Source organism: Cryptomeria japonica, chromosome 4 (genome assembly GCF_030272615.1).
Source record: "Cryptomeria japonica chromosome 4, Sugi_1.0, whole genome shotgun sequence".
Lineage (NCBI taxonomy): Eukaryota > Viridiplantae > Streptophyta > Pinopsida > Cupressales > Cupressaceae > Cryptomeria > Cryptomeria japonica.
Window position 1 is genome coordinate 517491481 of NC_081408.1, and position 26473 is coordinate 517517953.

Consider the following 26473-nt stretch of genomic DNA (forward strand, 5'->3'; position numbering starts at 1 on the left):
TTGTATAGTTGCATAAAAGTAATACCATCGTGTCAAAAGTTATTACAAATAAAATCCTGATGCATATATCATATACTACAGGCATCGCTTTACAGAACTAACTGTAACATGACTTTGGGAGCTAGGTAAAAAGTTAAGCAGATCTTCACAGTCTAAACATGTAAATCAAGTTTGTCTAAAAACTTTATTCTGAAATATCATCAACTGTGAGAACCTGGTGATCTTAATGTGAAATGAAATTAATACCTGATATGATATTAAGAGCTGTTATGTGTAATTTCATTATTGATTGCTTCAGCTCATTGTCCAAAATGTTAATTTTATTGGTTTTGTTTGGTGATATTTTCTACTGCTAGTAGGTCTATCTCTATGCTTCAGTTTCTTACATGTCTATCTTACTTAAATAATTATTGTTTTGCAATGTGGCACTTCCAAGCTCTTTGGAACTGGATATGGGAGACCTACCTAATTTTTCACTCTAAAGGTAAAGTCTAAGCAACATCAAAAGTGCTGGAATGGAAGGCGCACTCTGAATGTTTCCTTTCCATTAATGTACTAGAACAAAGGGTGGATTTCAGAGAAGTGATTACTCTGGATTCCCGAGGAATATTTTTGTAAGGTCATACTCATGACAACCAGTGTTTGGTAACTTAATAGAGAAATTTAAAAGAATTTCGAATTCCATCTCCGAAATCATTTGCAGAGGATATTACGTGGATTGCACAATTGAACAAAATATTCTTAACTCTATTGTAGGTTGATAATTTTTCACTACTGCTGTTATTGAAAAGGTGGATTTTGAGAGTATAATGGTCTTCTGAAAATCAAATAATCCATGCTCTTTGGTAGGGACTAAATCTGCTATTTATTTCTGTAAAATTCAGCCTTATTGTGGATAATATACTATACTTTTACTTCCATACATTTACTAATGAGAAGCTTTGAGTAAAACAAAGAAAAACAAATTCAATTCCCTCAAGTATGTTCATTTAAGAGTTTGCACATCTAAAGAGAACACATGACATTTTAAAAAGACTTATTGCATGAGTAAAATAAACAGAAAACTTGCAAGACTGTCATGAGGAGGAGGAAAATGGCTCCTAGGGAACCAGCAACCAGCCATGGCTTTGAAAAATAAGCAGCCACAAATTCACTCCAAAGGATTTTGTGTTTCTTTTCTTGGTACTTGGCAAGTCCTATTCTTGCGTCGTCAATAGGTTTGCACCAATATTGAGAGACAATCCCAGAGGTTAAGGAATTGAAGAGTTGTGTCACTTCTTCATTACTTCCCAGGAAATTGTTAATTATTCCTTTTTTCTTCAGCGCGGCAACATCATCCTGGCTGTCAACGAGCTCATCCATAAATTTAGCAAACTGAGTAATTGGGCTCGGATCATACTTGTCAGTGGAAACTTCCATCGCAATCAAGTTTCTGATGAGTGAATGTGAATTCTGCTTTATGAAAATTTCAGGTAAATAGAGTGTTGCTGTGTTCTCATCAAATCGTATCCATCTGATTGGTGCAACTGATTCCCCTAAGGCAATTGCATTTGTAAGGATCACTGGCTGAAGCTTCACTCCTGCATTTTTTAGTTCCACTGCAGAGGGTAGCTTTGGTCTTCGTCTTTGTGGAACTACCTTATCTTCAAAAACACGGCTAGCAGTTGGTAGGGACAAATCCAAGTCCCTCTTCATCAAATGTGAACACGGCTTACAACAATAGATCAATATGGATTCAAAAACAGTCTTAATAAAATCAGCATGATTTTTCAAAAAGGCAGGGGAAATGGAACTGCAATAAAAAGAAAACAACTGTGATTTCTCAAGTGACGCAGCTTCTTGGTAATAAGATTCAAGCTTCGAGCCCACCATCGAAAGGTAGAGTACTTCAAGAAGATGACAAGATTTCCCATTGAATTGCTCGGCATCCCATGAAAAAATTACATGTAAGTTAACGGAAAGCAGTTTCTGCATCATATCATTAAGTTTTTCGTCGGCTGCAACATTAGAACCCATCTCCATTTCAAGGAGGTGTTTCATAATGAAAAGAGGTATTTGATTTTCAAGTAGTAAAAGATCATCTATAATTCTTTCCCATGTAGGGTTCTTAACACACCCATCAAAAATTGAATTGTACTTTATGGAAACAACTTTTTCCTCCTTGTATTCCACAAAACCACTTATATAATTGAGGAGAAATTCAAGAATGAAACAGGCATCTCTGGTGACCATCCAAGATAATGCTATGGGACTACAGGGAATTTCTTCATCGTAACACGCCCTCGTTTTCTTGTCCATTTTCATTATGTCTGACTCAACTATAGACTTGATAGTAAGTTCTGGGAATTTCTTCTGAACTCTCAATTGCACTCTGCGCACTGCTTCAGATTTATGGTTTTCCATGCTACTCAGCTCTGGCTTCCCAAAATGATAAGGCCCGATAGAAACAAGACTTGGAGTATAATAATGTTTGTTGGAGTCTCGCAGTGGCTTTGGCACGTGGAAGATGGTAGCTAACTTTCGATCAATTATCTCTTCATCATTCATCAGCTCCTGCTCCACTTGTAGTACCCATTCATCTAATTTTCTTTTGCTGCTGCAGCCTTGGGTGTCAGTCAAACTCCCTTCCAGCACTACATTTGCCATTTAGATTTCTCTGCAGCCAATTTAATCTATATGTTAATGTTGAAAGGGAGAACATGAGCCAAAAGGAAAAAGTTGCAGTGTTGAAGACCTAAGGGAGAACTTATAGCACCAAAATTCAACTTGGCAGTTTTGGAATTCGACCCTCTTTTCCAAAACACTAATATGAAAAAAGTATATATTTAAGGCAAAGCCAAATGAATCTGCAGTTGTGTATGTTGGAACCAAAGATGGATCGATCAATAAAAAGGTCAGTAGGCCAGTGATAGGCACCCCCAGCAATGGGAGGTCCTCGATTCATCTCCTAGCTGGTCCACGATATGCACCTGCAGTATGGCTCAAGGGAGGTGTTGAAACATGAGCCGCATCTGAACTGTAGATGGGCTGGTCACCAAGAGGGTCAATAGCTTAGTGGTAGAGTACCGGCAGGAGATCCTAGTTTGGACTCCTAATTGATGTATGAAAAATTTAAGTGTCACAGATATATTAAATCAGTATGGGCAGTAAATGGCCAAACTACTGCATGAATATCACTCCATGTCACTTAGCATCAAGTTAAACCCATCTTACCAAACATCATTAACTAAGGTTTAATATTATTACCAACTTCGAAGAGGAGGAAAATGCTATGACTAATTATAGAGCTTTATTAAAACAGACAGCAATCTCATAAGAACATAAAAAATCCTACTTACAAATTGATAAGCCGGGCAACTTTCTTTGTTTGAAAAGGCAAAAGATTTTGTGGGCAGCAAAATCTGACCACTGAAGAGTGCACCCGATGCTCTCGTTTGAGAAAATGCCTCCAAACAATTGTAAACCTGAAAAGAACCTTTCTGAACTAAAGATGGTACAAAAAATGCAGTGCGAGACGTTGTTGGGTAGAGTTCCCACCCATTTACTTTCATAGAAATACCTGCTGCACTAGAGCGGAAAATTTCCTGACCATTAGGTTGGACCTAGCAAATACAGTTCATCTCCTCAAGTGAATGGCGAGGGGGTTGACTGGAAATGTTGTTTACTAACAACTCTGTTTCCACTATTCAAGATTTAGATGCTTCGCTGAAATTATATATGCAACTCTTGGTCAAACGTACACTCAAATGTTTATCAGTAATTGCAAGCAAGATAATCCCAACTATTTTTTTTTGGAATTTTTCAAAGTCAAGATGGGAATTTGACTAGGGCATTTGGTTTAAATATGGTGAGTTCAAATCTTGTACAATTTGAAAAAAAATTAAATTAAAAGGAATTATAATCGATGTGATTGAGTGGAAAATTTTACCTATTCTCTCCACGAACATTTTAGAGTACTTGCCAGATTTAGTTGTACCAATCGTCCAATTTATTAGCTAGAGGGGATATTAAAAATAAGTCCAGATATTCCGACTTCATATTCTGTCTGTCTTGCCTCTTTATATATGCATCTTGATATGTCAGACTTTTCAGAAGCGACGCGGATGTTAATTGTGCAGGAGAGTCCAGCAGCCTTATCATGCACTGGAAATATCAAAGGCTTTTATTAGAAGCAGATACCTAGACGTTGCCGCTTGCCAGCAATGAGCAAAGCAGCACGGCTAGTATATTACAGATGGCATGACAATTTGATGCTACATCGTATGACTGTACGTATTGTCTACACAGTTTTCTGCAAGTTACAGCTTAAAAAATAATCATTATGATGTCATTTTCCATCCTGCTGATGTTCCCTATCAAATTTGAAGGTTATGTACCATGAATATTGAAAGGGAAAAAATGTGGTTGAGTAAGAGAAGCAGCAGAAAATATCCTTTATAAGTTTTACTGTTAATTTTTCTTAACAAAATTGCTTGACTGGATCAACCATGGAGTATGGCCTTCAGGTAAATTTAGTCAATTGCTTGACAAAAACACTGCAAAGTGCAAGCTAGACCAGAGCAGTTATATCTGAGATTGTGGTGCAATTTTTGGTGGTAGCTTCATCGGTAAGTTGGAGAGATTATGATCTCCCTTTACATGCTGCAGATCTCCTGTAGACTTTTGCAGTAGATTACATTTTGTATCTTTACTTTAGATAAACGAATGTGAAATTTGATGCTAAAATTGGTCAATGTTGAAGGTTGTGTACCATCAATATTTAAAAGGGAAACAAACACTACGATGTGAGTGAAAAAAAAGGTCACTAGAGGACAATATTCCAGTAAGAACATATTTTAATTAATTCTAAGCATGATTTGTATTATATTATCAATAATAATATGTTACTTAAACTATATTTAAACTAGCATATGTACCTATAGGCGATTCATGGGAAACGTCGATAGGAAATTAAAGATAAATTTTAATATATTTTAATGTTATATAATTATTTATATGATAATTTTATTTTTATTTTTATCAGTATAATTATTTATATGATAATTTTATTTTTATTTTTATCAGTAAAGGCAGAGTCGAGTTTTTATATTGATTATGGTTAATTACAGTATAAACATAGATGAATAATAAAGAATCAAAAAACTTATTGTATGCTACTGAAACCATTCTCAGCACTTTCGAGAAAAAAGGTTTCAAGGCAAACAGTAAACCATATGCATCATCATCTATCATTCCAAAACCTACCAGGTTTATAACATCGAACATCATATAAACTATAAAAAGTTTGAGTAACAGATTCTCAACTTGCCAGATTAATAGAGATTTTAACCATGATTATATAGCCAAAATTTTAACTAAAACCAGTGTCCAGCTATAAGCATCGAAATGTCTTTAAAAAAAGAACCAAATTAAAAAACCTAGCTTTGAATTTCATCCAATGGCTCGGTTGGAGAAGTAGAAGTTCTCCCTCTTCCTCGACCTCTACCTGGAGGACGACCTCAGCCGCGACCAGACCCACGATGTACCCTTCTGGCACCACCCCGACAACCCTGTTCGGCCTGGAGATCCTCTTCTTCAGCTTTAGGAGGCAGGATTTCATTTTATCTTGCAAATTGAATGATTTCTTCCTCTTTACCCTGGTCTTCCAGATTTTCCCCCATTAATCGCCACTTGAGATATCTGAGCCCAACTCCAGCAAATACCCTATGTTTGTCCAGGTCCTTACCTTTCAGGTCTAGCAGGAAGGGGTAATACTTTATGAGCTCCCCATGAACATTGAACATAATCCTTTCGCTTGGCCGAGGGGCTCCAGATTCATGAAGCGCCTTATTAATAATTTCTTGGAGTTCTTGAAGGATTTCTTCTAAGAATAGCTTCTTGGTAAGGCTCCATACGGCTTGCTTAGCTAGTTTTAAGTCCATCAAGGAAGCAACGAACCTGGATGATATACTTGTATTATCTCGAGGAAACTCCTCCCTGTTCAAATGCCCATTACCCAGTATCATTTTAACCACCAAGATAATCGAAGGCTCTATGTGGAGTAGGAGTCGCTTCAGTTTCAAGTCTGTTATTCTTCTGAACGATACTTGACGCATCGAGGCCGAGAGAGAAATGGGAGTGTTTGCTCCAAGGCAAGAAGTGGGCCTTGGATAAACACTCATAATAAACCCATACAGTTCCTCACCAGACATGGTTGGCAATTGTAGAGGATTCAGACAGGAGAAGGATTGAAGCAGATTAATCTTTGGAATAATTTTTGGCAGGATTAGAAATGATAACGGCTTGCAGGATATGCTAAGTATAGCTTGGCGGGCACACTCTTTAATGCCTAATTATGAGGATTTGCTTTGCATTAAATTCGCCTACAAAGGTGGCGAAGTATATTTGTCCCAGACAAGCCAAATCTCCCCGGCTCAGATAAGATAACTGTCCTATGGACAACGCATTCCTTGAGTCCGAAATGACGGCTCTCACCAACTGGATTTCGAGAAACAAAAAAAAGGAAAGGCTTAATTTGAGAGTGCATTAAGATGACGTCATTGGGTCCAGTCCTGCTGTTTTGCCGAAATTATGTGAAGATTTGAATTCAAATAAAGAGTAGTTGTTTCCCCACTTGAACGCCTAAGATAGACATTAGACATTTGCTTTAATTTAGGAAGAGATCTTTTACTGGTTTTTCACACTTCTATTGAATCCCTCTCTCGCACTCAATAGACCCAAGGGGCACATTCCTACTAATTTGACCTATTCTACTAGACCAAGCTACCGAGCTCCCTGATCCCACCAATGAATAAAGGTTCCCTGGGCTGCTAATTTAGAGAGGGCGTCTGCCACTAAATTTGCTTCTCTATAGATATGTTTTGCTTATAATGCTCTAATCTCGCCAAATTTTCTGTTATATTATTTAGAATTGTCTGTAGCCTCCAATTTGGGGTTTTTTTCCTCTTGATTGCATTTATTGCTATCTTTGAGTCTCCCTCCACTGTGATGTTTCTTAAACCATGCTTGATGCAATCCATCAGTCATAGCTGTAAAGCTTTGAATTCTGTTATATTATTAGTGTCAAGTGGAATCAGCTTTGCCATTTTCCCTATGATTGATCCTGAGTGATCTCTGATTACATATCCTATGCCTGAGGGGCCTGGGTTGCCTTTAGAGGCACCATCAAAATTTAATTTTAGCCAGTCAGGCTTTGGAGGGGTCCAGGTAGCATCCTTTCTAGAGTTGGTTTTTTGCCCAAAAGATGAAGGGATCCCAATTCCTTGCCAATTTTTTCTAATGCTTTCATCCCATGAAGAGAAAATTTTGGGCGGTTCCAATGAGAAATCTATTTTGCAGTTTACTGTGTCCACAATTGTTGTTTCAATTGAATTTAGGATTGATTCAAGCCTTCTGGCTTTGTCTTCAAATAGTTTGTGGTTCCTTTCTTTCCAAATTTCCCAAACTAGACATGATAGGGACACTTCCATGATTTGACTCATGGTGCTTTCCTTAACTAGGAGAGACCAGTATTGAAATAGGGAATTAATGTCATTCGGTAGGGTTGTGATCCACCCCAGTTTAGCGCAGAACCAACACCAACATTTAGAAGCGTAGGGACAATTCAGAAGGAGGTGATCCACTGTCTTTGCCTGTGCTTTACACATAATGCACCTAGATGGTCCTTCATACCCCATTTTAGTGAACTTTTCTACAATTAGGATTTTTTTTTGAAAGGCTAGCCATGCGAAAATCCCTGCTTTTGGAATGATCTTAGTGCTCCAAAATAGCTTAATTGGTATGTCCTGCTTTTCTTGATTTGAATTACTGACTAGAACTTTGTAGCCATCTTTAGAATTATACTACCCTATTTTGGAGGATGCCCAAATTAAGGTGTCTTTTCCTCTTCTAGGATTGATGGTTCTTGCTTTTAGTTGGTCTAAGAGTTGTTCTAGATCTTCCCCTGGGATTGGCAGTCCTACCATTGGTTTCCACCTCTAACTTTGTATATTCGAAATGCTATCCTCTACCATATAGTCTCTGACTCGAACACCCCAATGTTGTTTAAACTAGTGCTCTATTATTGGAATGTTTAGGGATTTTGCAACAGAGGGATAACCACCCCAAGAGTCATCCCAAAAAAGACTAGATGAACCATCGTGAATATCCCATGTGATTGATTTTGAAACCAATTTTCTACAGGAGATGATGAAGTTCCAAGTTCTAGATCCCTTGAGATGATTGCTTGTTCTTAGTAGGTTAAGAGGATCTTGATCTGATAAGTATTTATTTGCTAGCATTTTGACCCATGTGGTGTTAGGATTTTTTATAAACTTCCAGACTAGTTTGGCCCCTAGGGCTTTGTTTTGCAATTTTAGATCTTTGATACCTAAACCCCCCATTGTCTTAGGTTTGATTATTTTATCCCAAGCAATTAAGGCAATTTTGTGCTTTTCCTCAGTGTTTTGCCAAAATAAATTTCTCATCTTCTTAATTATAAATGAGTTTGCACTAGTTGTTAGGGATAAGATCCAGATAATAAGTAAATAGGTAGAGCTAAAACCACTGCTTATATCATCACTAGCCTTCCAACCCAAGAGAGCCACTTCCCCTTCCAAGAGTTTGAGTTCTGTTCCACTTTTAAATTTAGAGGATCCTAGAACTTAGTATTCCTTAGACCTCAGTTTATTGGGATGCCCAAATGTATACATGGGAGAGTTCCTACTTTGCAATCTAGGATTCTTAGAATCTTGGCCTGTAGGAGATTTAGGGTGGAGAAAAAGCAAACTTTGGTTTTATCTTTGTTTCTTATTTGGCCTGAGGCTTTTCCATAAGATTCTAATAGCTAGTTTAGGTGAGTTGCTTCCTTAACTTTTGTTGCCCCCAAGAGGAGATTATCATCTACAAACTGCTAATGGGTAACTGTAAAATTTTTGATTACTTTAATTCCTTCTAGTAGATTATTAGTATGTCTTGTTTTGATTGCCCTTCCTAAAGCTTCCCCCATTATAATATAGAGGAAAGGAGATATAGGATCTCCTTGTCTGATGCCCCTAGAGGAGGAAAAGAAGCTTGTTGGCTTTCCATTTATCAGAATTGAAAATTTAGGTGTTGAGATGCATTCATAGACCCAGTTGATCCACTATTTGGCAAAGCCAAAGGCTTGCATGATTTTGCAGAGAAAACACCAATCTACATTATCATAACCTTTTGATATGTCTAATTTTATTATCATCCTTGGTCTGTTAGTGCTTTGAAGAGTGTGGATTGCTTCTTGCACCACAATAAACCCATCAAGAATTGAGTGGCCCGGGACAAACCCTGTCTATTCTTATGATATAATGCTTTCCATGAGAGGCTTCATTCTGTTTGTCATGACTTTTGAGAGGATTTTGTAAACTGTGTTGCATAGGGAAATGGGTCTAAAATCACCTAGATTTGTTGCTTTCTCCTTCTTTGGAAAGAGAGCAATAAACGTATTATTGACTTCTTTAAGAATTTTTCCTGATCTTATTGAATATTCTAGAGCTTCTGTAAGCTCTTGACCCAATATATGCCAACACTTCTTGAAAAAATCTGCAAGGAAGCCATCTGGGCCAAGAGCCTTTCCAGAGGGAAGCTGATTAAGGGCTTGAAATACTTCCTCCAAATTGATTTTCTCATTTAGTTTCTAGTTCTGCTCATCTGTTATGATCTTAGGGATCCTTCTGTGTTATCTAAGAGATTGAAATAAAAAGTGGTGATCTCTTTCTTTATCTCTTCAAGGTCATCTGAGATTTGGTTTTTCTTTGTCTCCAATTTTGAGATCCAATTCTTGCTCCTTCTAAGCTTTGTAACATTATGGAAAAACTTGGTATATTTATCCCCCATTCTGAGCTAGTTCTCTCTAGACTTTTGTTTCCAAAAGATTTCTTCTTTTGAAAGGATATCCTCATACTCCAAAAGGAGGTTTGTTTCTTGTTGAAAGGATTCTTGATCCATTCCCACCGAAATGATCTTGTCATTTAGAGCTGCCAATCTCTCTTCTAAAGAATTTTGGTTGAGAAAATGTTTTTAAAATGCTGAGAATTCCATTGAAGCAATTTCTGCTTTACTAATTTTAACTTTGCAATAAAGCAAAAGAGTTTTGATCCTTCAAATAATTCTTCCTTCCACCAATTTTCAATCAAAGTTAGAAAGTTTGGATCTTTCATCCACATATTCTCGAACCTAAATGGAGCTCTGGAAATTTCTTGGTTACCTTGAAGTGAAAGCAGAATGGGATAGTGACCTAATCCTGAGCATGGGAGAACGACACAGGTGAGAGTAAAGGGAAAGGACCTAAAGTCACCCTGCCAGAAGAATCTATCTATTTTTTCTACAATATTGCTAAAGCCTTTCCTTCTGTTTGTCCATGTGAAGGAGTCCCCTGAATCTATTTCTAATAATCTATTCCTATCAATCCAATCGTTGAAATCCTGTTGAGATCCACCTAATTGGGTGATGCCTCCCCTTTTGTCAGAAGCATTCCTAATGGCATTGAAGTCTCCTCCTATGATGAGTTGTTCCTCGGCCAAAAGGGATATGAATCCATCTAAAGAAATCCATAAGAGTCACTTTTTGAGTGGGGACACTAGGCCATAAGTGTTTATAACAAAAAAGGAAGAGTTTGACTAAAGGTGAGTAATTTTGGCTAGGAGCCAATTTCTGCTAGAAGCGATGCCCTCAACTTTGACTTGGGAAGACTTCCAGATTATCATTAAGCCTCCAGAGGCCCCTTCTGATGCCATTGTCAATTGCAAAGATGCCTGAAACAAGGGACTAATTCCACTACCAAATGAGACTTCTTTCTTACACTCCAACTTAGTTTCTTGCAGGAGGATGATGTCTGCATTGACTAAAAGAATCCTTCTTTTGATCACCCTCTGTTTGTTAAGGGAAATGAGTCCCCTAACATTCCATGATAGGATTTTCATTGTTGTTCAGGAAGGGGATTTCCCTTCCCTATTGTCCAAAGATCTGGTAATTTTGATTGATTCTTTGCAGCCCCATCTTGGGCTCTAGCTTCAATGAGGGATTTGCGACTGTTCTTAGGAGGGGAAGATCCAAAGTCCAGTTTCTCCAATCCCTCTTGAATCTGATGCAACCCTAGTTTCCTTTTCTCCTTAATCTATGAATACAGTAATGCTAGAGGAGTATCTAAGACTGAGTACAAATCTTCATCCTCTATCATAAATTCCTAAAGAAATTTCTGGGCATTCTGATCCATAGACAAATCCAGACCTTGAGGCACTAATGGCGGTGATAACAGAAGTGGGTAAGGAATTTCCGCCAAAAGATTAAAATGTTGGTTTTTTGGAAATGGTTCTGGAGAAGGGGAGATCTCTCCTTCAGATAAGTGTGGCTCATATTCCTCCTCCAGATCAGCTTTAAGGTCCTTTTCAATAACATCCTCTTCCTGTAAGATTTTAGCAAGATGCATAGGTTTACTTTTACTAGATTTTATTAGTGGATGAACTCCCCTTGGTCTCTTTCATCTTAGACTATTCTTCCTTTTTGAAACCTTAGCAAGAGGTTGGGAGAATATATTGAATGCACCTCTTCTTAGAGAGGGAGTTTTCTTTTGACCAAACAAACTCCTAGCAGCCTTTTGTGGTTGGATCTTGACAATCGGGGATAAAATGAGAGGAGGAAAACTTAAAGGAGGTGGCAGAGAAGTCTGAGATACTTGACCTAGATTAGATTAAATCACCTTACCTAGCTTCTCTCTTGAAAGCCGATTTATTCTAGGAGTATGAAGGTGTTGTGAGTCTATAGGAGCAGGAGAAATAGGTAGAGGAGCTAGGGATCTATCTTGAGACTGCAGAGTAGCATACTTGCTTGCTTGGGCAGCATCTAATATAGGTGGGTCCGATAGGTTTTCCATTCCCTTGACCCCCTTCTAAAAATCTTGACCAGCAGTGCTTGGCTCTGAAGGCGACTGTGGTAGGTTCAGAGCTCCCATAGAAGCTGCCAATACATTTGCCAAGGATTTCCTTTCCTAATCTCAACACTTTCTATTTCCATCTACCCATTTCTGAAATGATTTCTATTTCTCTATAAAAGCCTTTCTTAAGGTCAATCTCAACATATATATTAGCTACATCCTCTTTGAGGCCATTTAGGAAATCCGCCTCAATCTCCACTAAGGATCCTAATGCGTCACCGATCTTCAACAGAGCCTTCGAACACCAAAACTCAGATGGGAGGCCCACTAAGGAAAGCCACACTGGAGTTTTCTAAAACCTATGATTCATCGGATCAAAGCCTAGTTTCCAGTCTAGAAAGTGAAAGGTCGAGCCTTTTTAAAAACAATGGGCTGCCTTTCATGATTGTTTTCTTTAGTGTCGAGTCCACGCATTCTAGGAAGAAAAAATCATTTTGTAGTTGTTTGGCTGAAATCAAACCTAGAAAGGAAGACATCCACCAGGCAATTATTTCTTTGCTATTCCCACCGCTACCGCACCATTGCGCAAAGAAAGCATTTTCTTTGAGTCGAACAATTGTAGGATTCAAAGCGTCTGAAGGTAAAACAAACAATTTGCTTCCCATGGACTTCCTGTTTCATTTTTGAACCTTGTGATCAAAGTTAGGTGTTTGCCATGAGGGAAAAGGTTTTTTGAAACCCGAGGCCCTCTGACCCCTGTAGGGAAATGTGGATGCGACTATAGGGTGAGCTTGCAAATTTTGGTGTTGAGGGTGCTGATGATATGATGAGGCTTGCTTGGGAGGAACAAATCTCTGATCCCTGGATGAAATAGGGATACTATTTGGGCCTGTTGCTACTTTCTTAGCACAAGATTCTAAGATTTAGTGCTTTGAAGCATCATTAAACATATGTTTTTGTTTATTAGCTTGCTAAGAAATGACAGACCGACGAGGAAAGACTGATCTTTCTTGTGGAAGGCATGCCTGAAGACCTAACCAGGAATGACTTTGAAAGTTCTGGTTCTTATGAAGCCCTTGGACTTTGTGGTTCTTCTGGTAGCTCGAGGATTTCTAGAAGCTCGTTCGGGTGTACTGCCTCCTAAGGGAGCCCTGGTTAAAGTATTGATTTTGGAACCGCACGGGTTTCTGAAAGCTCTGATTTCTCTGGGTTCTCTGAGCTCTTAAGGAGAAATCCTGAGGTCTTGAGGAGTAACCTTGAAGAGTCCATTTTCTCTTAAACTTCTCCATTCGACACTTTGCAGAGGCGCTGATCAGCTGAATTATTTTGTTATACTACCTTCTACCAACCATTTGATTTTAAGCAGTATCCGTTAAAAAAAATGGTATTTTTTTACAAGAAATAAAGATGGGTTTTTGAAAAGAAAAAAAAAAAAATTTAACAATAGAGTTCAACTTGTAGGATTTGAGAAATACAAATCCACAGAACCCAAAGAAACCTGCATGCAAGAAACCTGTCACAGAGAAAGAGAGAGAACGAATACCAGGGTTTTGGCTCTGACAAAGAGAAAAGATTTATTATCAGAGAAAAATGAATCAAGAATATATGACAATAATACAAGAGATCAATCCTTATAAAGGAGATCAACACCGAAAGGAAAACCTAACCCTAAGGTGTGAGCATTTAATAATTAAATATTAATTATTAAATGACTAATGTATGCATAAAGAGAAATCTTAAGAGGAGAGTAAAGTTAATTAATTACTTTACTCTAACACCCCCCCTTAAGATGAGCTACAATGCAGCTACAAACAATGCAGAAGAAAACAAAGGAACTACAATGCAAAAGAGGGTCCCGGCAACAAGGCCTGATCAGGTACCCTAATACAAGAAAATCTCTATAAAGCGGAGTAAAGGAGAAAACCCTGTGGGAAAAAACTCCTCTCCAAAAAGAGATACAGAAACATGCTGAAAAGAAAACATGAAGGAAGGAAGGCCTCACTGAGACCCCCCAAGGACAACTTCCTTCACCCTAAGCATGGAGCGCAACTGAAGATAGCGCGGAGATGCCAAAGGTTTAGTGAAGATGTCTGCAACCTGCTCCTCTGTAGGAATATACTCCAAGATGAGAGAACCATCCTGAATCAACTGTCTAATGGAGTGCATGTGGATTTCAATATGCTTTGTCCACTGATGCTCCACTGGGTTGTGAGAAATGTGAATGGCACTTTGATTGTTACACCAAAGAGTAGTGGGACAATCTGGAGGAAACCCAAACTCTGTCATCGACTGTCGAAGCCATAAAACCTCCTGACTGGCTAACACTGCTGCACGGTACTTAGCCTCGGTAGATGATAATGCAATAGCAGACTGCTTCTTGCAAGACCATGTAATAGGACTAGAACCAAGGCAAAAAATGAAGCCAGAAGTAGACTTTTGATCATTGACATCACCACCCAATCAGAGTCAGTGAAGCCAATGATGTGAGGGGATCCTGAAGTGTAGTGAATGTCATAATGTGTGGTGCCCCGAATGTACCTCAAAATACGTTTGGCTACTTGCCAATGGCTCTCATGAGGATCATGGGAGAACCAAGAGACAAGGCCAACCGCAAAGGAAAGATCAGGACGAGAATGTGTCAGGTACAACAAACTGCCAACCAACTGCCTGTATAAAGTGGGGTCTACTGAAGGAGTAGAGCAAGTGGAAGACAAAACAACACTTGACTGAAATGGAGTGGGGGCAGACTTGCAATCAAGCATGCCAAATCGTTGAAGCATATCAAGAGCATACTTCTCCTGAAATATGGAAATCCCATCTGAAGACTGAATAACCTGTAGACCCAGAAAGAAGTGCAAGAGACCAAGATCTGTCATCTCAAACTGCTCCATCAAAGCTCTCTGAACACTCTGAATCATGGAGGATGAGCTACCTGTAAGAATGAGATCATCTACATATAGCACAAGAATCAAAAGATCACCCTCCTGACGCTGAATATACACAGTGTGATCGGAATGACAGCGTGTGAAGTGAGAGGAAAGCAGGAAAGAGTCCATCTTCTCATACCAAGCCCTGGGGGCTTGTTTGAGACCATACAATGAACGACGAAGTCTGCAAACCAAAGAAGTGTCCTGCACAAATCCCTGAGGTTGCTCCATATAGATCTCCTCATGTAGGTCTCCATGCAAGAAGGCACTCTTCACATCCATCTGAAACACTGTCCATCCCTGTGAAGCTGCAAGTGAAAGTACCAGGCGTATAGAATTCATCTTGGCGACAGGAGCAAAGGTCTCAGAGTAGTCAATACCCTCTACCTGAGAAAACCCCTTCGCAACAAGACGGGCCTTATACTTATCAATAGAACCATCTGCAGCATACTTGGTACGATACACCCACTTGCACCGAACCAACTTTCTTCCCTTAGGAAGATAACAAAGATCCCAAGTATGATTCTTCATCAAAGAAGAATACTCCTCATCAATGGCCCTATCCCACTCAAGGTGTCCTGTCGCCTCTGAAAACTTTTGAGGATCATCTGAAAGGGCATGACTCAAAAGACTAGAACCAGATGTCTGAGCACGAGTGCGATGAGTATCTAAAGGATCACCTGCCAAAGAACCAGCTGCATCAACAATATCACGGGCCCACTTCGACAAAGATGGAGCAATTGGTGGTGGTGGAGATGGTGGATCATCATCTACATCATCCTCAAGAGATAAGTAATCTTCAAGAGATGAAGAGGAAGGAGTAGGCAATGAGGGAGAAGCTGGTGATGGAGAATCCATCTTAGGATAGTACTCATCAAACTGGACATCCCGCCGAAACAAGACCTCTCTGGAATCAGGATCAAACAACCTGTATGCCTTAACATCCTCGCAGTAGCCAACAAAAATGAGTGGTCGGCTCTTTCTCTCCATGGCGTTTCATTGAGCATCAGGAATAAATGCCCAAGCTTCACTACCAAAAACTCGGAATGTAGAAACATCAGGCTTAACATGGGTCCAAGCCTCCTCAGGAGTCATATGTCGCAATGCCTTATGAGGCATCCGATTCTGAATATAATTGGCACAATTGACTGCCTCAGCCCAAAATGAAGAACTCATAGCTCGAGACTGTATCATACAATTTGCCATCTCCCGTAAGGTTCTGTTCTTTCTCTCAGCAACACCATTTTGCTGAGGGGTGTAAGGAATGGTAAACTGATGTTGTAAACCATGCTCAGTGCAAAAATCTCTGAAAGCCTGATTTACATACTCCCCCCCATTATCTGTGCGTATCCGCCTGATAGAAAGTCCAGATTGCTTCTCCACAAATGTCTTAAAAATCCTGAATGAGTCAAAGACATCAGACTTGTACTTAAGAAAGTACACCCATGTACGTCTGGAGAAGTCATCAATAAAAGTGAGTACATAACGGGCCCCGGAAAAGGAAGGAGTCGGAAAGGACATAAGATCATTGTGTACCAACTCTAGGGCTGCCCTAGCACGAGAGGCTCGACCCTTAAGAAAAGGATCTCGATGATGTTTGCCAAGGACACAACCATGACATACACCATCCGTACAAGAAATCTGTGGAAGTCCAATCACAAGTGCCTGTGTACTCATCTGCTGTAGATATCTGTAATTGACATGGCCAAAACGCTCATGCCAAAGCCTGCTCACTGAATCTGCATGTGCTATAAGAGAGGAACCAACAGTGTTGGAACTCTCAAAGCCATCAAAACTATATAAGTGAGATGCAGAATCCACACTCCCAGTAGCCACAACCAAGTCAGGATCATGAATATCTCGAATAACCACATCATGAGGTGAGAACTCAATTGTCTTACTAGAGCCAGAGTGGCAAATCTGATAAACGGATAGAAGGTTTGTCGAAATGTCAGGAACCAAAAGCACATCCTGAAGACAACCACCATCCAATGAAACAATACTAGAACCCTGAACGGAAAGTTGTGCTGAGTCACCAACTGCAATATGTCTAGTGCTGGTAGGGGCAAGAGCGGTGACCAAATCCTCTGTGTGTGTCATATGGTGAGAGGTACCAGAATCTAGAATCCAAGTGGATGCAGAGGACAATGCTCGTGCAGAAAGAGCATGACCTTTCCCTGTGGGCTGTGAAGGAGGCTGTGGTGCACTGATATTATGCTGCTGCATGGCTTCCTCCAAAGCCTCTAAACATTTCCAACACCTGGAAACAGGATGTCCTTCCTTGCCACAAAAATTGCAAGGATCACCTGATTTCTTCTTAGTCTTGGAGGAAGACTCACTAGACTTTGAAGATTTGCCCTGTTTAGAATTGGACTGTGGTTTTGAATCAAACTTAGGTGGTGGCTTGGAGGGATTCTCACTAGTCTCTGAATCTTTCTTAGGCTTCGGTTTCTGCTTCTGTTTTCCTTTGGAGGACTGGGCTACCAATGCTTGGTTCTGTGAACCTGAAAGTGAATCCAACTGCTTAAGTTTAGCTTGCTCACGAGTCAGACGATCACAAAGACCTCAAAAGAAGGCATGACATGTCGAGCACCCAAGGCATCCATGGTGGAATAGAAGGTCGAAGAGAAGATCTGAAATGGACCCCGAAGCTTGGAGAGGATCAGGAAAATGCACTTTGTATCAGTCTTAGTCTTACCACAACCTTGCAAGATAGATCTTTGTTGTTTGAACTTCATCAGAAAGTCCTCAATAGAGGGAAACAAATCAGGTACCAAGGAAGTTAACTCTGCCTCAAGCTGCAAAGCTCTGAACTCGTTGACAGTACCAAAAAGTCCTTCAAACTTGGTCCAAATGGCTCGAGAAGTGAGACAACCCTCAAGATGAAACTGGAGACTATCGAAAATGTGTAAAACCATCAATCCCATAGCCTGATCCATATTGTTCTTGTGCTGCATAACCTCAAAGGGACGTGTCAACTAAGGTTGAATCTCATCCAAACAGGACCATAACCCTCGAGACTGGAGAAGAGTCATCATGCGACCCTTCCAAGTGTGGTAATTATGCAGTGTGAGAGAGTCAATAGGTTTGTCTGCCATCCTGTAAACTGTGCCTCAACTGCTTTGAATTTTTTTAATTATTATTAAGTGGTCTTTCAGAACTAGATAGAAGATGCAGAAGGGGTTTGATTGTTTTGTATTGGTGTTTGTATATTCTGGTTTTCTGATGTAAATAACAGAAAGCAAGAGAAAAACACCCCCCCACAATGCAAAAAACTAATCCCCAGTACAAACTGAAAGCCAAAAAATGAGAGAAAGCAGTAACGGGTTGAGACAAAATTTGGAGCACTTGAAGATTTTACTGATGAAATAGACTGTAGATCTGGAAAGAGCACAGAACCACCTTTCCGACGCCTATTCGCTTTCGAAAAACGGAGCAAAAACGAGCAAGTTATGCCCTTCGGAGTGCAAAAAGGCTCTTCGGACTTTGACTGCGAAAAAATGCAATAAAAATGGAGAAATTTGAAAAAATTCCTACACCATTAGAACGGGCTCAGAGTCAGCTTTCCAACGCCTATTCGTTTTCAAAAAACGGAGATCGGACGCCCAAGTTATGCCCGATTTTGTAAAACTGCTTCAAAAAAGGACCCAGATGGGCCTTTAAGCCCTCAAGGGCTTAAAAAAAAGAAGCCCCTGGTTCGCTGGGTGACCAGGAGCTAGCGCAGGGGCGGTGTGCGGGCGGCGCGCGGCGCGCGGGCGGTGGTCGTTGCTGGGCGGCGTAACGGTGGTTACCGCTGGGCTGCGCAACGGTAAAGCTGGCTGCACCCGGTTTTTAAAAAAAAACCATGGTTTTTATATTTTTTTTGATTTTCCTGTCTCGAACTGCATTCTTTGGGGCCGTACGGCCTTGGGGCATAAAAAAATTTGCCTTCTGGAGCAACTGTGTCCAAATCAGACGAATTTTATATGAAAATAGGGGTTTTTGGGCGCTACGAGCTCAACGGTGAGGTCCGTTTGGGCTCAAAGTGCATCGAAAAAAAAATACCCCCCTATTCCAAAATAAAAAAACAGAAGACAAACACAGATCTGATGCAACCAAAAACTGGATCTCAAAATCTTTCAAAAGTCTGAACAAGCTGCAGCAGATCCAGCTCTGATACCATGTAGGATTTGAGAAATACAAATCCACAGAACCCAAAGAAACCTGCATGCAAGAAACCTGTCACAGAGAAAGAGAGAGAACGAATACCAGGGTTTTGGCTCTGACAAAGAGAAAAGATTTATTATCAGAGAAAAATGAATCAAGAATATATGACAATAATACAAGAGATCAATCCTTATAAAGGAGATCAACACCGAAAGGAAAATCTAACCCTAAGGTGTGAGCATTTAATAATTAAATATTAATTATTAAATGACTAATGTATGCATAAAGAGAAATCTTAAGAGGAGAGTAAAGTTAATTAATTACTTTACTCTAACACAACTGACGATCACAATCTATTAAATCAGACTTAACAATAGCAATTATAAATCATTAGCTAAAAAACAAATAAATAGTATAAAAAAGGTCCGAACCCTTTTACGAAGGAAGATTTAGATATAACAATACAGTTCAACTAACAAGCATCAAACTAATTCAAATTCAACAACATTTATATGATAATATAAATTTATACATTTTCTGATAATAAATTTTTATATACACTGCTTGTTTTAATAAGAGTTAGAGATGAAAACTTGAAGAATATAAATAACCATATTCCATTACATGAATAATATGATAGAATTGATTGATAGTGCATGTCATGGATAGTGGTATTTGTCTACACTTGTCTCGTGTTATTGATTGTATTGGTATAAGTAATGATGAGATCTAATTGCATGGTGTGAGGGGAAGTCGGCCTTCGAGTTTGACATGAATGATATCAACTTATTTCATTTGTTTCTTGGTCTTGAGGTATGATAGAGGTTACATTTGGTTACTTTTTGGTCGAGGGAAGTGCACAACACATATTTTAAATATATCATACTCAAGTTTACTATATTAATTGAAGTTTAAGTATGGTAGCTTAATTTTTTGATTGAATACATTTTAACAAAGGGCTAGAAATATTTATGAGGAGATCATTGTTGAAGGCCATTTTGTGACAAGGTGTACAACAACTTTGTCTAATGGAGGTATGGTTATTACCTTCAGATGTAACTTGTTGTACTAAAAGGAGGAGGAAACATCAAATTTAATGGATTGATTTTATATTGATTTATTTGATTAGAGTAGATTCATGGTTATGTGGGGCTTTACTTAAACGATAGATGGAGACTTGAGCCTTTCTGTGAAAGATGTTCACAGTTTACTCACGGTATTAATGATTTGTAAGTGAAATAATTAATTTTTCTGTATTCATAGTTTTTATAGGGTGAAATTTGTAATTATATGAAGTTATTTAAGAGCATATCATAAAAGTAGTGAGTTTTCACTCTGTTCACCTATGATTATTAGTAATGTGCATTTTACCACTTATACCTTTTCTTCCTGCATTTCAGGGAAGAATTAGATGAATTGGTTCTAATGTTGCAGACTAAGGCTATGATTATTCATGTATTTGATGATGACCTCTGCTCAATTTCGTTACGCTTTGATGAATGTCCATGCCCTGTTCCAACGCTCTCATTTTGGCACAGGCAGGGAGGACGCTGACAAAGGTTGTGGAATTTGGCTTTAAACTTGCCAATTGCATTTGCTTGAATGTTTCTAAAGCCTTTTCAACAAATCCAATTGGTGCATATCCTGCGATCATCACAGTCCATCACACCACATTTCTTTGAGGCATTTTGTCAAACAGTTCACGTGCCTTGTCTATGCTTCGACATTTTGCATACATGTGTACTAGGGTGTTGCAACTGCAACATTTGAAGAAATTCCTCTATCTTCAATTCTTTGACGGATGTCCATACCCTGTTCCAAATCTCCCATGCTGGCACAGGCTGGGAGTACACTGGCAAATGCGAATTGATCGGGTTGGAGACCTGTTAGTTGCATATGGTGAAAGAATAGGACTACTTCATGAGGATGCCCATTTTTTCTGCAATCCCCATTAATCATATTCCACGAGACGCTGTAATGTTGTGAGACTGAGATGTGTGATGGATGGAAATGGTATTTTATGATTATGGAAAATAAGCAGTGTTATTCAGTTTACGTCTATCAGATTGGCCGCGAACAACAGTTTCACTCCAAGGGTTGCTGATAAATTTGTCGCAGCAGTGGTTAAAGAGTTGGAAATGGCATCCGATTGGACTTTATGATGTTGTAGAAGATATTGAATTGAAAATTCTAGTATGAAGACAGAGAAGACACAGTTGAGATGGTAACATATTCGGTACAGGGGATAAGGGAAATGGTTATCGGCAGGCAATGTTCAAGCTGCTCTATGCACTGATTTCTTCATAAAACCAGTTCGAATAAGAGATATCCACAACAATACGGTTGTTCTGAAATGAGGTGAGAATTTGACTGAAAGGAAAGCAAGGGAATTGGTTGAGGCGTGTGCTACCTGAAGAATTGCGAATTGACAATTTCTTAAAAGGGCAATCCATTTCGAGGGAAAACGGCGAGAGGGAAAACCGACGATTAAAAAAGGCGAGATTTCTCGACTACCGAAAAACAACAACAAACGGTGTGAGACAACTTTACGGTCCACTTATAACAAAGTCTATCGTCTAATTATACTAGCACTTTGTACCTAGAGGAGGTTTAAGGATAAGCCGATAGGATATCAAAAGAAAAAATTAAATGTTAAATGTATCAAATTTTCAGTATGTGAGAAATTGTTTAATAGCTTCTAGATTTAAATTTGTAAGCCATTTTTTTCAATGGAACATTATTTCTCTTTTCAAAAAAATTGATAATATACATCAACATTGAAAATATAACATAATTAATGTAGATATATAATTTTATAATATAATAATAGTTAGAAAAATTAATAATTGATAAAACGTTAAATTAAAATATTATATATAATAATAATAAATAATATATTATATTTAAAAATAATAATTTTATGAATAAAATAGTATATATTTTTTAATTATTTAAAAAAAAAAAATTAGATTCCACGAGCTAAATTCTAAGATTCAAATAAAAAAAAGGTAACTTGTCCCTAAAAAATATTAAGCTTAAATTAAAACTACTTTTGATAGATTTTGGACTATTAAAATACCCACTTGTTAAAGAAATATTAAAATAAGGCCAATTTTTTGAGAAAAATGTCATGCCATTTTGACTTTAATTTTATCTAAGAAAAAATACATAAAGTAATTGTTAAAAATAGCTACTAAAAATATAATTTATATTAAACAAAATATTATATAAAATAATAATAAATATAATTATATATATATGAATAATAAACCATAATAACAATTTTCTAATATCATATAAAAATGATTTGATTAAATTAATAAAAAAAATTAAAATTAGTTTTATATAATTAATTTTAAATAAAATATATCTTAATATTAAAAAAATGGGTAGTTGCAAAAGTTAATTTATTTTACCCATGTCAATTAAAAGACACTCATGATTGAAATTTACTTATTTTTTGAATAATTCTTATAAAAAACCTAAAACTAACTTACATTATAAATTTAAAACTTATAATTAATAAATTTTGATTTTGAATTAATAATTATCTTTTTAATTAATAATTTTAAAATACAACATTCATAAAGTTTCTCTAAAAACAATATTTTTATTATTCTATTTCAATCATTTATTAATTATTTTAATATTTCATAATATTTAAATTTTACACACACACACACACACACACACACACACACATATATATATATATATATATATATATATATATATATATATGTATTATCATAAAATATCATTACAACATTCAGCAGATCAGGCTGGAAAACACACGGTTGGCAGATAGATCTCATAGTGACAAAAAACCATGGCAGGAAGGCCAACAGGCCATATCATGTGACCATTATACACAAGTTGCGACTGAATCACAAAATTACAGAGTTGGATGTCCCATATACAAAATATATCATAGAGGAAACATGTTGTCGACTAACTAAAGAGGAAGGAGGAGTCAGGGTCAATATTATCTCCCAAGGGGGGGGAGCCACGCAGTCCATCCTAACTCTCCCTCGCACCACACCAGTACATTTCCTTCGGCGAACTGGTCTCTATAGGGGTGGGTAGGTAGTCCTTCTGGTTCCATCTGAATGAAATCCTCTCTCTGTTGTCTTGCCTCCATCTCCTACATAAATCTCATTAGCGCTTGCTCAAAGTGTGACTTGTTGCTTCTCATTCGGTCCCAAGTGAACCCATGGGACAGTTCTCAGATGAAGACATGTGTTGTTCCATCATTCAACCATCTGTCAAATTTGTCCTCATCAAGTCGTAGAACCACAGTGACCTGCATAGCAACAAGATAACGAATGAGTCTCTTAAGAGACTCAGTGAGGTATCTACCCTTTCTAATAAACACATCATCATTCCTAGATCTCCAAATGATCCAAAGAATTTCCAAAGAGAGAACATACCAAAAGAGATTAACACATTTCTCGCCACCTTTAATATAACCAAGTACCACCTCATCAATAGAAAGACATTTATTATCAACTAAAAAACCAAACAATTTCCACACCTCTTTGGCGAAATGACATTCAAAAAAAATATGTAGCACAGATTCAAGGAGATGACACAAGTTACACAATAGGGGGTTGCCATTATTGTCCTTAAGAGGGAGCTTGAGAAGCAAAAGTTTCCAGGCAAAGAAATTCTCTTTTGGTTCAGTTGGAGCAGACTAGAATCTCAAGAGATTAGAGTACCACATTTTAGAATCCCAAGTGAGGTTCCAGATATTGTTGAGATGGGTTAGGATATCTTCGGAGTCAGCAAGGGTAGAGTAGATCAGTTTGGCCTTCATTAGAGGGAGGGGAGATACATTGCCCCAACAAAGGGAGGAGATTGGGGAGAGCGAAGAAGGGGCAAGTGAGGAGAGGATGGATTCGAGTGCAGTCTTGAGGATATTGTAGGTTCTGGCTTGGGAAACGGGGAGGTTGAATTCTGAGCTAAGGGCATCCCAAGAGATTAGGGAACCGTCTTTCAAGATGTGTTCAAAAGTAACCAGTCCTAAGTTGTGCCACTTCAAGGCAGAGCATCCTTGAAGGCAGGCTAGCTGCTTTCCATTATGTAAAGTATTCCACCATATAGATCTGCCCAAGTTGAGAGAACCCTTATTATCAACAATGCCCATGTTACTGATGAATTGTATGACATGGTTCCAATCCCTCCATATAGACTTGAAGACTTCTGATCTCGTAGGAGAGATCTCGAAATTACCAGCAATCAGGTCCCACATGGGCAAGTTCTTCCAATTCTTTTCCTTTTTAGGGGTGGAGCACTGTATATTATGTCTAATCAGAACTTTCCAAGGTTCATTGCCATCAAGGGCTTTAAAAATCCACTTCGCAGCCAGGGCAATGCCCTGAATTTTGAGGTCTTTGAGGTCCATACCCCCCTGCATCTTAGATCTAACACACCACTCCAGTTTTACAGCATGTTGCTTCCTGTTCCCCTTCCCATCCGACCATAGAAATTTCCTGATTTGTTTTTGAATATAATTGAACTGGTAATTACTGAATAGCCAGGCTGAGGAGCAATAGATGTTATATGACGACAATAATTTTTGACATACCTGAAACTGACCTGCCAAGGAGAGGAAGTTCCTATTCCATTTGGTGAGTTTTTAATCCACCTTATTCTTGAACCACTCCCACATTTCTTTCAGATTCAGGGAGACAGAGAAAGGGATACCCAGATATCTAGTGATCATGTTCGGTCCTCCCCATTTCAAGTCAATTTTAGTCATCTAGTTAGGAGGGGAATCGGTCCATCCTAGCAAGGTAGATTTATGGAGAGCAATTTTGCTGCCTGAGGCCTTACAAAAGATTTCAATATTGTACAAGAGAGAGGATAAGTTCTCCTCTTCCAAGGTTAACAAAATAGTTGTATCATCAACAAACTGAACATTGATGATTTCCTCTTTATTAGGGAGAGAGATGCCTTTGACCCTGGGGGTTATATTGCAATCCTTAAGAACATAGTGCATAGCATCAACAACCAATGCAAATAAGGTCAGGGCAAGTGGGAAGCCTTGTCTTATTGACCTGGAAAGAACAATATTACCAGATCTATTTCCATTTACATCAACAACAACATTGGCCTCACAGAGTAATGTTTGAACTATCCTACAAAATGTCTCTGGAAACCCCAAACTTACTAACATTTGAATTATGAAGCTCCACTCTATCCTATCATATGCCTTTTCAAAGTCAGTCAACAACATGGCCATGTTCTATCCTGAGTCCTTAGCCCACTCGAGAGATTCCCAGTAGGTTACCAAATTTTCTACGATATATCTGCCTTTAACAAATCTTGTTTAGGTGGGGCTGATTATCTTTGGAAGGATTTTAATCAGCCTATTAGCCACCACTTTGGCCAATATCTTATAGGAGACATTTAATAGCGTGATAGGCCTCCAATTCTTTAGCAATGTCTTGTCCCCCTCCTTAGGGATGAGCTTGATAACCCCTTGGTTGATTTCTTTCCCAGGGTTCCTTTATTAATAGCTTCCAGATATAGGTTGTGGAGGTCACCAACAATCCACCTAATGTTCTTCTTGTAAAATTCCACCGGAAAGTCGTTCGGTTCAAGGGATCTGTCATTGCCCATTGAGGAGATAGCCTTTTCAATTTCCTCTTTTGAGATGGGTTTCCCTACAAACTCATAATCCTTCACATTAAGCTTAGGTGGGATCAATTCCTTAATGAGCACCCTGGCAGTCCTATGTTCATCATTTAACTCTTCTGCAGTGAATAAATTTTGGTAGAATTGGGTGAATCACTTTAGGATCTCCTTTGAGTCTGTAATATGGGTATTGTTATCCTAGATAGCATTGATGTTCTCTTTTGCCTCTTTGACCTTAAGCAATTGGAAGAAAATTTTTGAGCCCTTGTCTCTCGAGTCCAACCAATTTAATTTGGTCCTGGTTTTCAACCCTCTAATTTTCTCATTCTGGATCTTCCTAAGGTGGTTTTTGATTGACACTAGGGTGTTAGTAAGGCTTTCATCATTAGGTGAGTTCTGAAGATTCATCTCTGCGTTACAAAGATCTTCCTGAAGCATCCTTTCAACCCGCTTGGCATCCTTGGCTTTATTTTTCCCTACTATTTGGCAGAGGGTGGTCCAACTTTTAATGTTCAAATTCCATTTATCAATATTAGAGAGTTGGTTATGCTCTTTCATATTAAAAAGTCTGATGAAGGCCAAGGTAGAGTAGAGATCCTCATCCTCCAAGAGCCTAGTGTTTAAGTTGAAGGAAGGAGGTCTTGAAAAGGGGGGGTGACTAGAGGGGGGGAGGTCTATTCCCATTAGTATGGGGTGGTGGTCGGACAATGTGTATGGGGAGACAGAGTAGTGATCTCTATTAGCTCCTTTACCAATACCAAAGTGGTTTTTATTGAAGTAAAGTTTGTCCAGCTTGCAATAGATTCTATTATTCAACTGCTAGTAATTACACTAGGTGAGCCATACAGTGTTCAGTTGGCTTTTCCTTCCAGAAATA

At 38.5% G+C, this 26473-nt stretch overlaps 1 protein-coding gene across 2 annotated transcripts; it reads right to left on the reverse strand.

Annotated features, from left to right (window-relative positions):
- Nucleotides 1-428: 428 nt before the first annotated feature.
- Nucleotides 429-4665, reverse strand: LOC131031246 (putative UPF0481 protein At3g02645). 2 transcript variants are annotated; one of them, XM_057962302.2, is made up of 2 exons: nt 3929-4665; nt 429-2656 (listed from the first exon to the last, which is right to left on the reverse strand). In XM_057962302.2, the coding sequence occupies exon 2, from the start codon at nt 2644-2646 to the stop codon at nt 1027-1029; it is 1620 nt and encodes a 539-aa protein (XP_057818285.2). In that variant the 5' UTR covers nt 2647-2656; nt 3929-4665; the 3' UTR covers nt 429-1026. The 2 variants fall into 2 exon arrangements, with proteins under 2 accessions (XP_057818285.2, XP_057818284.2); XM_057962301.2 differs by lacking the exon at nt 3929-4665 and adding an exon at nt 3339-3767.
- Nucleotides 4666-26473: the final 21808 nt, after the last annotated feature.

Bases quoted from the DNA above. Each gene is read 5' to 3' on its own strand.
- LOC131031246 (XM_057962302.2), bottom strand. From the start codon at position 2,646: ATGGCAAATGTAGTGCTGGAAGGGAGTTTGACTGACACCCAAGGCTGC.